This window comes from Dendrobates tinctorius, unplaced genomic scaffold (assembly GCF_039654945.1).
Source record: "Dendrobates tinctorius isolate UK_male_01 unplaced genomic scaffold, ASM3965494v1 ptg000013l, whole genome shotgun sequence".
Taxonomy (NCBI): Eukaryota; Metazoa; Chordata; class Amphibia; order Anura; family Dendrobatidae; genus Dendrobates; species Dendrobates tinctorius.
Window position 1 is genome coordinate 9,258,752 of NW_027361681.1, and position 17,277 is coordinate 9,276,028.

General features: G+C 43.0%; 1 protein-coding gene across 4 annotated transcripts in view; it reads right to left on the reverse strand.

The window, feature by feature from the left end:
* Nucleotides 1-17,277, reverse strand: part of FBXW2 (F-box and WD repeat domain containing 2) — a 48,706-nt gene that overhangs the window by 10,843 nt on the left and 20,586 nt on the right. For all 4 annotated transcript variants that reach the window (XM_073558521.1, XM_073558540.1, XM_073558531.1 and 1 more), the window contains exon 6: nucleotides 1,074-1,243. In XM_073558521.1, coding sequence (XP_073414622.1) covers nucleotides 1,074-1,243 — 170 coding nt within the window. The remainder of the gene's footprint in view (nucleotides 1-1,073; nucleotides 1,244-17,277) is intronic.

A 17,277-nucleotide genomic window follows, 5' to 3' on the forward strand; every position in this document is an offset into this window, starting at 1 on the left:
CCTCACTATTACTGCCGTACTTGTATCCTGCTTGCTCTGAGCTTTCCATATAATACACCTGTCCCCTGTATCCTCTCCTCTCTATTACTGTCATGCTTGTATTATGCTTGCTCCTGGCTTTCCATATAACATGACCTGTCCCTTGTATCCTCTCTTATTACTGCCATGCTTGTATTCTGCTTGCTCTGGGCTTTCCATATAATACACCTGTCCCTTGTATCCTCTCCTCACTATTACTGCCATGCTTGTATTCTGCTTGCTCCGGGCTTTCCATATAATATACCTGTCCCCTGTATCCTCTCCTCACTATTAATGCCGTGCTTGTATTCTGCTTGCTCTGGGCTTTCCATATAATACACCTGTCCCCTGTATCCTCTCCTCCCTGTAACTGCCATGCTTGTATTCTGCTTGCTCTGGGCTTTCCATATCATATGACCTCTCTCTTGTATCCTCTCCTATTACTGCATTGCTTGTATTCTGCTTGCTCCAGGGTTTCCATATAATACATCTGTCCCTTGTATCCTCTCCTCACTGTTACTGCCATGCTTGTATTCTGCTTGCTCTGGGCTTTCCATATAATACACCTGTCCATTGTATCCTCTCCTCACTATTACTGCCATGCTTGTATTCTGCTTGCTCCGGGCTTTCCATATAATACATCTGTCCCTTGTATCCTCTCCTCACTAATACTGCCATGCTTGTATTCTGCTTGCTCTGGGCTTTCCATATAATACACCTGTCCCCTGTATCCTCTCCTCTCTATTACTGTCATGCTTGTATTATGCTTGCTCCTGGCTTTCCATATAACATGACCTGTCCCTTGTATCCTCTCTTATTACTGCAGTGCTTGTATTCTGCTTGCTCTGGGCTTTCCATATAATACATCTGTCCCCTGTATCCTCTCCTCACTATTACTGCAGTGCTTGTATTCTACTTGCTCTGGCTTTTCCATGGTCACATTCATAAACTTCCTGTCATGTCACCTCCATGCGTAACATACCTATTTGACTTATGTTACAAATAGAACCCAGAGGAAGCAGATCTATGACATTATACAGTCTGTGTGTACTCACCTCAGGATGTCATAGCTGGCGAAGTCCCACTGGTACAGACCCAGCGCTGAACTACAGACGATGTATCTGCCGTCAAAATGCAGACGCGGCTGAAGAGTTATACTCCGGTCATCTGACACGTACAGGGTCTTCAGACACTTGCAGTTTATCTCCCTGCCAATCGGCCAAATCTGCAACAAGGAAGAAAAAAAAAAAACATCCAAGTAATAATAGAATACATTATAAAGACCGGAGAACGGCACTAATCACACAGTGCATAGTGCACAGGACCAACGTCTTTACAGGCGGGTGGGTCATGGCTCTGTCAGAGGTCGCCTGGTGTGGAGAGCCCCTGTGTGCTCCAGTGTATGAAGTGGTCCCAGTACCCGGCTCAGCACCATTATTACAATACACAATCATTAACTCCCGCCAATCGCTATAATTATTCAACATAAAATCCAAAAAAATCCTGCCTGGTGTCCCGATGTCTGTCAGAGGCACGTACAATTTTAGGCACACTTGGTCAAAATTACTGTGAACAATTAAGCAAGTTAAAGATTAAATAATTGCTAAAAGGCCTAAAGTTAACCCCTTAGTGACAGAGCCAATTTGGTACTTAATGACCACGCTAATTTTTACAATTTTGACCACTGTCACTTTATGACGGTATAGCTCTGAAACGCTTCAACAGATCCCACCGATTCTGAGACTGTTTTTTCGTGACTTATTGTACTTGTTGGCAGTAAAATTTCGTCGATATAATTTGCGTTTATTTATGAAAAAAGCGGAAATTTGGCAAAAATTTCAAAAATTTTGCAATTTTCAAACTTTTCATTTTTGCACCCTTAAATCAGAGAGTTATATCGCACAAAATCTAATATATAAAGCTCAAAAGTGTGTATGTATGTGTGTGTATGTCCGGGATAGGCATCCGCAGCTACAGCCACAAAATTTGGCACAGTCGCACGTCTGGACCCCGAGAGCGTCCTAAGCTATTGTGGGAGGCAAAATTTTAACCCAGCGCGTTCCAATTCACCAAACATACTGGGGGAAAAAGTGGGTGCGTGTCAAGCCCCGCCCCTCAATGTGATGTCATAATGCCCCTATTTGCATACTGGGGAAGCAGTGTGTGCGTATCAAGCCCCGCCCCTCATTATGATGTCACAACGGTTGCCATGGCGACGCTGATGTCATCATAGGTCGCAAGCCCCGCCGCCGCTCATTATGATGTCATAATGGTTGACTATGGGATGGAGGATGTGTGACGGGTATATGGGCATTGGACTATGGGATGGAGGATATATATGACTGGTATATGGGCACGAGACTATGATATGGCAGATATGTATGATAGCTATATGGGCATGGGACTATGGGATGGAGGATATGTATGATGGGTATATGGGCATGGGACTATGAGATGAAGGATGTGTGATGGGTATATGGGCACTCGACTATGGGATGGCGAATATGTATGATGGGTATATGGGCATGGGGACTATGGGATGGAGGATGTGTGATGGGTATATAGGCATGGGACTATGGGATGGAGGATGTGTGATGGGTATATGGGCACTCGACTATGGGAGAGGATATGTATGATGGGTATATTGGCACGGGCCTACGGGATGGAGGATGTGTGATGGGTATATAGGCACGGGCCTGTGGGATGGTGGATATGTATGATGGGTATATGGGGTATATGGGCACGGGACTATGGGATGGAGGATAATTATAATTTGTTATAACTAACCACAGTTAGTTACTATGCCCGGGCAGCGCCGGGCTCTTCAGCTATATATCTCTAATATAAAAAGCTCCAGTGCCCATATACCCATCACACATCCTCCATCTCATAGTCCCGTGCCCATATACCCGTCATACATATCCTCCATCCCATAGTCCAGTGCTCATATACCCATCCTCCATCCCATAGTCAACCATTATGACATGAGGGGCGGGGCTTGCAACCTATGACATCAGCGTCGCCATGGCAACCATTATGACATCATAATGAGGGGCGGGGCTTGATACACACACACACTTTTTCCCCCATTACGTAGATAGGGGCAAAATTGTTTGGTGAATTGGAACAAGCAGGGTTAAAATTTTGCCTCACAACATAGCCTAGTACGCTCTCGGGGTCCAGACGTGTGAAGGTGCCAAATTTTGTGGCTGTAGTTGCAACGGTGCGGATGCCAATCCCTGACACACACACACACACGTACATACACTTGAGCTTTATATATTAGATATATTTTAATGTGCAAATTCCTATGTAACTGAAAAAGTCAGCGGAACAAATTATGGAAATCAGGTGAGTCCTAAAACAAAATCCATCCACTCCAAATCCTTCTAAATTTATTGTTTGTTCGTAGGTAACCATTTTTAACAGCAAACTGTTGTCAATGACTTCGCTAACACACTACAACGAAATTTAAATGGAGGCCAGAAATGGCAGAATTTTGAGCGCACTTATATGTGATCCGTATGACGGACAAACCAGTTTTAAATAGATGGATTTTTAGCGCTGTAATATGGAAGGGATCTGCTTGTATTCTGCACTGCAAACAAGCAAATGGGAGCAGAATAACGGTGTTCTCTGGATTGCTTTTTAAGCAAATAATCAGGATTAAGATAAAAAAAAAAAAAATATTCCTGGCCCCTGATACCTGGGGTTAGGTCTACAAATATCTGTAAAAGCAGCAGCAGACAGAACTGGAATGGACCCTCTTACTATATGCACTGCAGTCTGCCACATACTCTGCCTGCCTAGTACTGATATCTATGCAGCTGGATTAGTCCTCAGAAGGACTGTTAGTTGAGATGGATATGTGTATAATATATTGTGGTATTCCTACACTAAGAAACAAGCAAATCTCTCCTTAGCTCAGCAGCAACTCTCCCTACACTCAGGGCTGTGGAGTCGGAGTCGGTGCTCATTTTGGTGGAGTTGGTATAAAATGGACCGACTCCTAAAATATATAATAAATTGGGTACAGTAGTTCAATGCAGAATGTGCTGAATATTTTTTCATAGGAATTTGGGAAAGTTATGAAATGTCCTATAAATGACTGTTCTATTCCTGATCTAAGGCTACATTCACACACAGCGTTTTTCCTGTGTTTTTTGAGTATACGCTTTTCAGTTGCAAAAGCAGATCAGCTTTTTAAAAAACCGCATCACCTGAAAGGTTTTTGAGCTCATAGATAATGTTTTCAATAGCAAAAGCAGATTAGAAATCTGCTCTGTCTATCCATATCATATCTGTACCAAAAAGAATGAAAGCCGGATAGCACACAGACTAACACTCCTTTTATTTAGCACCAGTCAGGTACACCTCATAGCTGCCCAAAAGGACGCCCAGGACAGGCATTGCTCGTCTTCAGTAACACATCAACATCAATTGATAGTTGGAATAAATAGACTGCATTCACCACCACATCTTCTTAAGGTGCAGGCTTTATTTTCAAGTGTAGGGGTGTGCAGTATGAGGTTCTGCAGCAGCTGAGGTGTGCAGTATGAAATTCTGCAGAACAGTATTAGGTTCTGCCCCCCCCAGGTTTGATCCTGGCTACGCCCATAGTGTGAATGTAGCCTGAGGATCTAGGCTTTATCTTAGCCGAGATAAGTCATAGTGTGTGTGTGTGTATACATATATATATATATATATATATATATATATATATATATATATATACTCGAGTATAAGTCGACCCGAGTATAAGCCGACCCCCCTAATTTTGCCACAAAAAACTGGGAGAACTTATTGACTCGAGTATAAGCCTAGGGTGGGAAATGCTCCATAGATTATTCCCCCATATGGTGTCCCCAGAAGAAGCTCCATAGATTATTCCCCCATATGCTGCCCCCATAAGAAGCTCCATAGATTGTTCCCCCATATGCTGCCCCCATAGATTGTTACCCCATATGCTGCCCCCATAAGAAGCTCCATAGATTGTTCCCTCATATGCTGCCCCCATAAGAAGCTCCATAGATTGTTCCCTCATATGCTGCCCCCATAAGAAGCTCCATAGATTGTTCCCCCATATGCGGACCCCAGAAGAAGCTCCAAAGATTGTTCCCTCATATGCTGCCCCCATAAGAAGCTCCATAGATTGTTCCCTCATATGCTGCCCCCATAAGAAGCTCCATAGATTGTTCCCTCATATGCTGCCCCCATAAGAAGCTCCATAGATTGTTCCCTCATATGCTGCCCCCATAAGAAGCTCCATAGATTGTTCCCCCATATGCGGACCCCAGAAGAAGCTCCATAGATTGTTCCCCCATATGCTGCCCCCATAAGAAGCTCCATAGATTGCTCCCTCATATGCTGCCCCCATAAGAAGCTCCATAGATTGTTCCCCCATATGCTGCCCCCATGCTGCTGCTGCATGTAAAAATAAAAAAAATGACATACTCACCTCTCCGTCGCTGGGTGTCAGATACTCACCTGTCCTGTGTCCATGGCTGCTCACCGCTATCTGCCACGTCATCAGTTAGTGACGTTCAGACTGCAGGGGGCGCGGCGCGCACTAACCACGTCACCGCGCCCTCTGCTGTCTGAAGTCACTGACCGATGACAGACAGCAGCAAGCAGCCATGGACGCAGGACAGGTGAGTATCGCTATACTTACCCGTCCTGACGCTGTGTCTTGAGCCCCCAGCTTCTCCGCGCTCTCTTCCTGCCTTCAACGGTCACGTGGTACCGCTCATTAAAACTCAAGAATATGCGCATATTCATGAGTTTTAATGAGCGGCACCACGTGACCGCTGAAGGCAGGAAGAGAGAGCACGGGGAGAAGCTGGGGGCTCAAGACACAGCGTCAGGAAGGGTAAGTATGACCTGACACCTCCGCCCCCTCCGACCCCCTTTGTATATGACTCGAATATAAGACGAGAGGGGGACTTTCAGCCCAATTTTTTGGGCTGAAAATCTCGACTTATATTCGAGTATATATATATATATATATATATATATATATATATATATATATATATATATATATATATATATATATATATATATATATACATACATATATACATACACACACACAGTGCAGACAAAAAGTTTGGACACACCTCCTCAATCAAAGCGTTTTCTTTATTTTCATGACTATGAAAATTGTAGATTCACTCTGAAGGCATCAAGACTGTGAATTAACACATGTGGAATTATATAATTAACAAAAAAGTGTGAAAAAACTGAAAATACTGTATGTCTTATATTCTAGGTTCTTCAAAGTAGCCACCTTTTGCTTTGATTTCTGCTTTGCACACTCTTGGCCTTCTCTTGATGAGTTTCAAGAGGTAGTCACCGGAAATGGTTTTCACTTCACAGGTGCGCCCTGTCAGGTTTAATAAGTGGGATTTCTTGCCTTATAAATGAGGTTTGGACCATCAGTTGTGTTGTGCAGAAGTCTGGTGGATACACAGCTGATAGTCCTACTGAATACACTGTTAGAATTTGTATTATGGCAAGAAAAAAGCAGCTGAGTAAAGAAAAACGAGTGGCCATCATTACTTTAAAAAATGAAGGTCAGTCAGTTCGAAAAATTGGGAAAACTTTGAAAGTGTCCCCAAATGCAGTGGCAAAAACCATCAAGTGCTACAAAGAAACTGGCTCACATGAGGACCGCCCCAGGAAAGGAAGACCAAGAGTCACCTCTGCTGCGGAGGATAAGTTCACCCGAGTCACCAGCCTCAGAAATCGCAGGTTAACAGCAGCTCAGATTAGAGACCAGGTCAATGCCACACAGAGTTCTAGCAGCAGACACATCTCTACAACTGTTAGGAGGAGACTTTGTGCAGCAGGCCTTCATGGTAAAATAGCTGCTAGGAAACCACTGCTAAGGACACGCAACAAGCAGAAGAGACTTGTTTGGGCTAAAGAACACAAGGAATGGACATTAGACCAGTGGAAATCTGTGCTTTGGTCTGATGAGTCCAAATTTGAGATCTCTGGTTCCAACCACCGTGTCTTTGTGCGACGCAGAAAAGGTGAACGGATGGACTCTACATGCCTGGTTCCCACCGTGAAGCATGGAGGAGGAGGTGAGATGGTGTGGGGGTGCTTTGCTGGTGACACTTTTGGGGATTTATTCAAAACTAGCTGAAGAGCCCAGCGCTGCCCGGGCATAGTAACTAACTGTGGTTAGCTATAGCAAATTATAATTATCCTCCATCCCATAGTCCCGTGCCCATATACCCATCATACATATCCACGATCCCATAGGCCCGTGCCCATATACCCATCATACATATCCTCCATCCCATAGTCCCATGCCCATATACCCATCATACATAATCTGCATCCCATAGTCCCATGCCCATTTACCCATCATACATATTCTCCATCCCATAGTCCCATGCCCATATACCCATCATACATAATCTGCATCCCATAGTCCCATGCCCATTTACCCATCATACATATTCTCCATCCCATAGTCCCATGACCATATACCCATCATACATATTCGCCATCCCATAGTCGAGTGCCCATATACCCATCACACATGCTTCATCTCATAGTCCCATGTCCATATACCCATCATACATATCCTCCATCCCATAGTCCCGTGCCCATATACCCATCATACATATCCACCATCCCATAGTCCCGTGCCCGTGTACCCGTCATACATATCCTCCATCCCATAGTCCAGTGCCCATATACCCATCACACATCCTCCATCCCATAGTCCCGTGCCCATATACATATCCGCCATCCCATAGTCCCGTGCCCATATATCCATCACACATATCCTCCATCCCATAGTGCCATGCCCATATACCCATCATACATATCCTCCATCCCATAGGCCCGGCCCATATACCCATCATACCTATCCTCCATCCCATTGTCCCATGGCCATATACCCATCATACACAGCCTCCATCCCATAGTTCCATGCCCATATACCCATCATACATATCCTCCATCCCATAGTCCCGTGCCCATATACCCATCATACATATCCTCCATCCCATAGTCCCGTGCCCATATACCCATCATACATATCCTCCATCCCATAGTCCCGTGCCCATATACCCATCATACATATCCTCCATCCCATTGTCCAGTGCCCATATACCCATCATACATATCCTCCATCCCATTGTCCAGTGCCCATATACCCATCATACATATCCACCATCCCATAGTCCCGTGCCCATATACCCATCATACATATCCTCCATCCCATAGTCCAGTGCCCATATACCCATCACACATCCTCCATCCCATAGTCCCGTGCCCATATACCCATCACACATCCTCCATCCATAGTCCCGTGCCCATATACATATCCGCCATCCCATAGTCCCGGGCCCATATACCCATCACACATCCTCCATCCCATAGTCCCGTGCCCATATACCCATCATACATATCCTCCATCCCATAGTGCCATGCCCATATACCCATCATACATATCCTCCATCCCATAGCCCCGTGCCCATATACCCATCATACATATCCGCCATCCCATAGTCGAGTGCCCATATACCCATCACACATCCTCCATCCCATAGTCCCGTGCCCATATACCCATCATACATATCCTCCATCCCATAGTGCCATGCCCATATACCCATCATACACATCCTCCATCCCATAGTCCCATGCCCATATACCCATCATACATATCCTCCATCCCATAGTTCCATGCCCATATACCCATCATACATATCCTCCATCCCATAGTCCCGTGCCCATATACCCATCATACATATCCTCCATCCCATAGTCCAGTGCCCATATACCCATCACACATCCTCCATCCCATAGTCCCGTGCCCATATACCCATCACACATCCTCCATCCATAGTCCCGTGCCCATATACATATCCGCCATCCCATAGTCCCGGGCCCATATACCCATCACACATCCTCCATCCCATAGTCCCGTGCCCATATACCCATCATACATATCCTCCATCCCATAGTGCCATGCCCATATACCCATCATACATATCCTCCATCCCATAGCCCCGTGCCCATATACCCATCATACATATCCGCCATCCCATAGTCCCGTGCCCATATACCCATCATACATATCCGCCATCCCATAGTCGAGTGCCCATATACCCATCACACATCCTCCATCCCATAGTGCCATGCCCATATACCCATCATACACATCCTCCATCCCATAGTCCCATGCCCATATACCCATCATACATATCCTCCATCCCATAGTTCCATGCCCATATACCCATCATACATATCCTCCATCCCATAGTCCCGTGCCCATATACCCATCATACATCCTCCATCCCATAGTCCAGTGCCCATATACCCATCACACATCCTCCATCCCATTGTCAACCATTATGACATCATAATGAGCGGGGGGGCTTGCAATCTATGATGAAATAAGTGTCGCCATGGCAACCATTATGACATCATGAGGGGCGGGGCTTGATACACACAGTTTCCCCATTATGCAAATAGGGGCATTATGACATCATAATGAGGGGCGGGGCTTGACACGCACACACTTTTTCCCCAGTATGTAGATAGGGGCAAAATTGTTTGGTAAATTGGAATGCGCGGGGTTAAAATTTCGCCTCACAACATAGCTTAGGACGCTCTCCGGGTCCAGACGTGTGACTGTGCCAAATTTTGTGGCTGTAGCTGCGACGGTGCGGATGCCTATCCCGGACATACACACACACACACATACACATACATACATACATACATATATACACACTTTGAGCTTTATATAGTAGATTGAAGGCATACTGAACCAGCACGGCTACCACAGCATCTTGCAGCGGCATGCTATTCCATCCAGTTTGTGTTTAGTTGGGACCATCATTTATTTTTCAACAGGACAATGACCTCAAACACACCTCCAGGCTGTGTAAGGGCTATTTGACCAAGAAGGAGAGTGATGGGGTGCTACGCCAAATGACCTGGCCTCCACAGACACCAGACCTGAACCCAATTGAGATGTTTTGGGGTGAGCTGGCCGCAGAGTGAAGGCAAAAGGGCCAACAAGTGCTAAGCATCTCTGGGAACTCCTTCAAGACCATTTCCAGTGACTACCTCTTGAAGCTCATCAAGAGAATGCTAAGAGTGTGAAAAGCAGTAATCAAAGCAAAAGGTGGCTACTTTGAAGAACCTAGAATATAAGACATATTTTCAGTTGTTTCACACTTTTTTGTTAATCATATAATTCCACATGTGTTAATTCATTGTTTTGATGCCTTCAGAGTGAATCTACAATTTTCATAGTCATGAAAATAAAGAAAACTCTTTGAATGAGAAGGTGTGTCCACACTTTGGTCTGTACCGTATGTATGTAAATCGATATTACATAGTGTATTACATATTTACAATTTATTACAGTTTTTTGTGTTCTAAGGTTGTATTCCAATAAATAGATATTATGTTCTATCTAAATATCTTGATTATTGGACCATAGAAATGATTAAATGTCTGATGTTCACACTGTACTACAATACATTTTTCACTTAAATATAAGCAATATATGTGGGAGTCGGAGTCGGTGTAAGGGAAATTGAGGAGTCGGAGTTGCAGGTTTGGCTTACCAACTCCACAGCCCTGACTACACTGCCTGATTTCGGAGTAGACTGTGACGAGCATGGCAGTGCCAAGTCTGATATAGACCTCACGACGCTGTGTGGCCAGCCAATCACTGTAATGCCACAACCAACATGGCTGCAGCATTACAGTGTGTGGAAGACAATCCCTGCATGTTCATTGGCTCTCTAAAGAGTGCCAAATATGCAGGGAGGGGACCCGAGCTTCCGCCGAGCAAACCTGGAAATACTGGGCGAGTATCGGCGAGCGTGCTCCCTCATCACTAATGATCACAGCTTCAAGTCTCCTAAGGAGACTATTGAAGTAAGTAAAAAGTAGAAAAAATATATATTTTTTAAAAATAAAAATATAAAAGCTCAAATTACCCCTTTTGCTCTATTAAAAAAATACATATATTTGTTATTTCTGGGTTCACACACCTGATCTAGCAAGATTTAAAAAGAAATAATCTGATTGGTAGACGGCGTAACGAGAAAAATAATCAAGAACAGCAGAATTAAGTTTTTTTGGTCGTCACAGCATTGCAATAAAATGCAGTAACAGACGATCAAAACATTGCATCTCTCTCCAAAGGCATCAAAAGTCAGCTAGGCGCACAAAAAACTAAGCCCTCACCCAGCCCACGAAAAATGGGGGCACTACGGGTCTCGGAAAACACTTTTTTTTTTCAGCCAAACGTTGGATTTTTTTTCCCCAGGTTATCAGCACACTATATGGTAAAATCAATGGTGTTGTTCAAAAGTACAACTCGTCCTGCAAAAAAAAGAAGAAGACTTCACACTGCCATATCGATAGGAAAAAAAAAAAGTTATGGCTCTGGGAAGAAAGGGAGCAAAAAACAGAAACATAAAATCCCAAGGTTGTGAAGAGGTTAATTAGCCTGTTAGGGTTATGGCTTGTTCACCATCATTGTTAGGAAAGTCCAGCTGCCGAGCACTCTGAAAATGAAAATGGTGGAGGCCACAAAGTAGGAGAAGGCTATAAGAAGACAGCAAAGTGCTTTCAAGATGACCTTTCCTCAGTTCGAAATGTAATTAAGAAATGTCAGTTAACAGGAACAGTAGAGGTCAATATAAGGTCTGGAAGACAAAGCTAAATTTCAGTGAGAGCTGCTGGTATGATTGCTAGAGAGGCAAATCAGAACCCCCCTTCAATGCAAAAGATCTTCAGAAAGAGTTATCAGATTCTGGAGTTGTGGTGCATTGATCTGCTGTTCTGATGACTCTTCCATGAAGGGCATATTTGTGCAGGTGTCTCTGAAGAAAACCTCTCCTGTGTCCTCACCATAAAATTCAGTGTCAGAAGTATGCAAAAGAACATCCAGACAAGCCTGATGCATTTTGTAAAAAGAACCTGTGGATCGATGAGGTTAAAGTGAACCTGTCATCAGGATTGTGCTGAGTAACCTACAGACAGTGTCAGGTTGACAATGATACCTGGTGATGAAATCCGTGTTGTGGTTTAATCTTTATTTGCAGTTTTCAGCTAATGAGATTCTCGTGCTTTAGGGCGGGTCTTTATGTGATGCTCTGATTAGCTATTCATCTGTATGGCTTATGACCAGTCACTGATCCCTCACTGACCTGCCCCCTATTTTACCTCCTGTAGGGAGATAGGAGATGGAAGAAGGTTCCATAAAGTCAACTGTTACTGCAGCCCTCCACCAGTCGGGCCTTTATGGCAGAGTGGCCCGACGGATGTCTCTACTCAGTGTAAGGGTCATTCCATGTCAAGTGAACCAATGATTTTTACCTCTATATTTTTAATTCTTTTGAGATTTTGTTATTTGGTAATAGCGTGTCAGAGAATGCATGAAAACCAGACTACTTCCCAGAAAACGCGCGTTTTTTTCCATGCGTCCCCAGTCTCATAGAAATTAGCTAGAAATGCGGATTTTTCCGCAAAATTTATGAGCATGCTGCGTTTTTTACCACAATGCGTTTTTTTTCATGGAAAAAAACGCATCAATATGCAAAAAAAGTGCAGAATTCATTAAAATGAATGGGATGCTTCTTGTAAGTGTTTTTGCCGGTAAAAACGCTTAAAAAAAAAAAGCGAAAAAAAAAAACGCTTACGTGTGCACATACCCTCACTGTATTTCTCTCACACAGCAATGGCTGCTACTTCTCAAGGAACAGCATTTTATAGTATATGCTGTTGCAATCCTTTTGAAAAATCTGGACACACAACAAGAAAAAAAATCTTAGGCCGGTACAAGATTGGATGTTTCATATAAATCCATCAATCAATGCAGGCGTGAAAATATGCGACAGTTGTAGAAAGCAACTTGCAAACGAGAAAAATACTCTGCCGGCAGAAAATTTTGAAGCACCTGTAACTTCCAACACAGAGGAATTTACAATTCCTGGTTCAAATTTGCGCTAAACAAGATTCCCGGATATTAAAATGATAAATGGCATCAAAAAGATACATATAATATATATCTTATGGAAGAATGTGAATCAATGGGTACGTGGCTATTTAACTAATACAATAAATATGGGACCGTGTAGTGAAATACCTTGGTGTGCACGTGAACCAGTATTATTTTTTGTTTTTTAACTGGACAAAGCAGGTGATATTGTCCTATTTGCTGCTTTTTACCTGGAATTGCGCTTAGCGCCCTTGGTTTTTTATGAAATCATATTTTATAAATCCTGATTTAACAAGAGTATTTGAATAAATCACTTTCTAACATTGAAGAATCACCCATTGCAAAAAAAAGAATCCATTATCGAGGTTATTGCCCCAAAAAATTAGAAAAAGTCACAAAAAAATTGACCCTTGAGCTGGTAAGTGAAACAGTGGAAGGTGAAGGAAAAAATGACACTGATTCAGAGATTATTCTGCAGCTTAAAGATAAATTTAAGTCCACCCACAGCAGAAGTGAACAGTTCATGATACTGACTACACTACCAAAGAGTTGGACATGCAAAAGAATAGAAAATGAATTTAACATTAGCAATAGAATAGCTAGAAAAGCCAAATCTCTAGTTGAACAAAAAGGTTTCATGTCTTGTCCTGATCCGACACCAGGCAAAACATTAGATGAAGCGATAGTGGGTAAAGTGAAAGATTTTTATAATAGTGATGAAGTTAGCCGAATTATGCCTGGCAAGAAAGATTGTGTGTCTATGAAAGTGAATGGTAAGAAAACTCCTGTCCAGAAGAGGCTGGTTCTTACCAATTTGAAAGAAACCTATGAACTTTTTAAAGAAAAAAATTCCACTTCTGCCAAATTAGGATTTTCAAAATTTGCTGAACTGCAACCGCAGAATTGTGTCCTGGCTGGTGGTAGTCGTACACACTCAGTATGCGTATGTACAACACACCAGAACACTAAGCTCATGATTGAAGGGGTTAAGCTGAACGATATTCAGATTGGCGAGTCCAACCTTGGCGATTACAGAGTATGTCTGACTCAAATATTGTGTCCAGAAAAGAGATGGAGTTGTTACCCCAATATTTGCAAAAAATGTCCTTCAGTATTAGCTCTCAAAGAAAAAATATTAAATTATTTTGAAGAGGCTATGGTAGATAATATAACTTATAAACAGTGGATATCTGTTGACAGACGTACTTTTGACACTGTTTGTAAAAGTGCAGAACATTTTATAGAATGTTTTTGTGAACAGCTGATAGTCCTTAAGAAACACTCATTTATAGCTCGCCAACAGTCTGACTACTACAATCACCTCAAAGAAAGCATCAAACAACACGAGGCAGTAATAAGCTTAGACTTTTCAGAGAACTATTCCTTTGTTGTTCAGGATGAAGCACAGTCATTTCACTGGAACAATGAACAAGCAACTGTGCACCCTTTTGCGATCTATTACAATGAGAATGGAGAAATAAAGTACAGAAGTGTAGTTATGATACCTGAGTGCTTACTTCATGATTCAATAGCTGTTCATTTGCTCCAAAAAAATTGATTTCAGTGATAAAAACGGACATCCTACCAAGTTTGAGCAAGGTCTACTACTTCTCAGATGGCTCTTCTGCACAGTATAAAAACAGAAAAATGTATATATATGTATGCCATCACAAGAAAGATTTTGGAGTGGAAGCTGAATGGTATTTTTTTGCCACTGCTCATGGCAAAGATGTATGTGATGGTTTAGGAGGCACCGTGAAACACCTTGCAGCCCAGGCTAGCCTCCAGAGGCCATATTCAGACCAAATCTTAACACCCATGCAACTTTTCAAATGGAGTGAGAAAAATATTCCTAACATCCAGTTCATGTAGTGTACAAGCCAGGACTATGAAGGGGAGAAGAGTTTGTTAAAACACTGGTTACAGGAAGCAGAACCCATCAAAGGGACTCAGCAATACCACACTTTCATTCCATGTAGTGAAACAGAAATAAAAACAAGGATTTTTTCATTCAGCAAAGACAGTGAAGTCCTTGAAGTGGTAGAAGGCGGCACAAGATTGGCAAAGAATGACATAATTGTTTATGTGACCTGTGAATATGATTGGCGCTGGTGGCTGACTACTGTACTCTCCAAAGATGGAGAAAATGAAGAAGTAAAAGTGACTTTTTGGCATCCTTCTGGTCCAGCGCCATCCTTTGTGTATACAAGAAAACCAGACATTTTAAAAGTTAACAAATATCAGATATTAACTCAGGTGGAGCCGAACACCATGACCGGCCACACATACTCTTTGACACAAAAGGAAATGGCCATTGCTAGTAAGCGCTTATGGACAAGTTTACATTTCACCCACTAGAAGGGACAAATTGATGATAAAAGGCCAGTTTAAAAACATACTATTAATTGTTTGATTAGTTCATATTTTATAGAACGAGGATTTAACTACTGAACTATTCTTCTTAAACACTTCATAAATGACATGTTTAGTGATATAATAGAAAAAAAATTGTTACATGTATAAGTAGGTGGTAAAAAAGCCGGATTACTTACCGGTAATGCTCTTTTAATGAGTCCACGACAGCACCCACTGGAGGTATCGGATCCGCCCATTTGGAACAGGAAACCCTACAGGAAAGATAAAAGGGGCGGTCCGCCTTTCCTCCTCAGTTTTACGTTTCAGAGTACCAGAAGGACCGCCAAGGATTAGGCAATGTTCTCTTATTTTAACATCTTTCTTATCCATTATTTGGTAATACTTTAACTATTGATATCTTTAGGGGGGGAAGTGAACGGGTGCTGTCGTGGACTCATTAAAAGAGCATTACCGGTAAGTAATCCGGCTTTTTACTCTTCGCCACGACAGCACCCACTGGAGAGATTCCAGAGACCATCACCTGGGTGGGACCACCGTGCCAAGGATAGTCCTGCCAAAGCTTAAGTCAGAGGTTGATGACAGATCAAGTCTGTAGTGCTTATAGAAGGTAGAAGGGGATGACCAAACTGCCGCCTTACATATAGTTTCAATCGGAACATCTCCCTTTTCCGCCCAAGAGGTTGCCATTGCCCTGGTGGAATGCGCCCTGATGTTCCCTGGAGGATCTTCGTTTTTTGCGGAGTAGGCTAAACGAATGGCCTCTCTGATCCACCGGGAAATGGTGTTCTTCGTGACTCCATACCCCTTCTTACAGCCCTGAAATGAAACAAATGGCCCTATTTGTTTCATTTCAGGGCTGTAAGAAGGGGTATGGAGTCACGAAGAACACCATTTCCCGGTGGATCAGAGAGGCCATTCGTTTAGCCTACTCCGCAAAAGAGGTCCAACAGTTGGAGGCAGAGCAGGGCCCTCTGCTCTGCCTCCAACTGTTGGACCTCTCAATATATTTTAGGACAGTTCTTTTGACGTCCAGAGTATGGAACTTCTGCTCTTCCGGAGTAGAGGGATTTTTATAGAAGGTTGGGAGGAGTATCTCCTGAGATCTATGGTATTTTGTTGCCACTTTTGGCAGGTAGGCAGGGTCTGGTTTTAATACTAATCTGTCTTGGTATTCTTGAAAAAAGGGTGGATCTATTGACAAGGCCTGAATATCACCCACTCTTCTAGCTGAGGTTAGTGATACTAAGAGGGCCATTTTAAGTGCTAAGTATTTGAAGGGTATTGTGTCGATCGGCTCAAAGGGGTCTACCGTTAGGGCGTCTAAGACCAGATTTAGATCCCATGTAGGGACGGAGGGTATGTGGATTGGAGCTATTCGTTCACATGCTGTAATAAAACGAGTTATCCACTTGTTGCCCGCTATATTATGGCCATATAGTGCTCCTAATGCCGATATTTGTACTCTCAGTGTATTTACTGCTAAGCCTAAGTCTTTCCCCTTCTGCAGAAATTCCAAGATTGGGATTATCGGAACTTCTGTTGTATGAGGTACTGTATGGAATTGAAGAAATTCTTTCCATATTCTAGTGTAAATCTGGGTTGTGGACTGTTTTCTACTTTGTAGTAGTGTAGCGATTAAGGACTCCGAGAATCCTCTTGTCCTCAATAACTGCCTCTCAAATTCCACGCCGTCAAGTGCAAGCTGAGCACTTGAGGGTGGAAAAAGGGGCCTTGGGAGAGTAGATTGGCAGTCGGAAGGATCCAAGGATCTGTTATCGACATCATCTGCAGCCACGAAAACCACGGTCTTTTTGGCCAGAACGGTGCTATTAAGATTATTCTTGCTTTGTCGTCTCTGATCTTCCGAATTACTTGAGGTAGGAGGATCAATG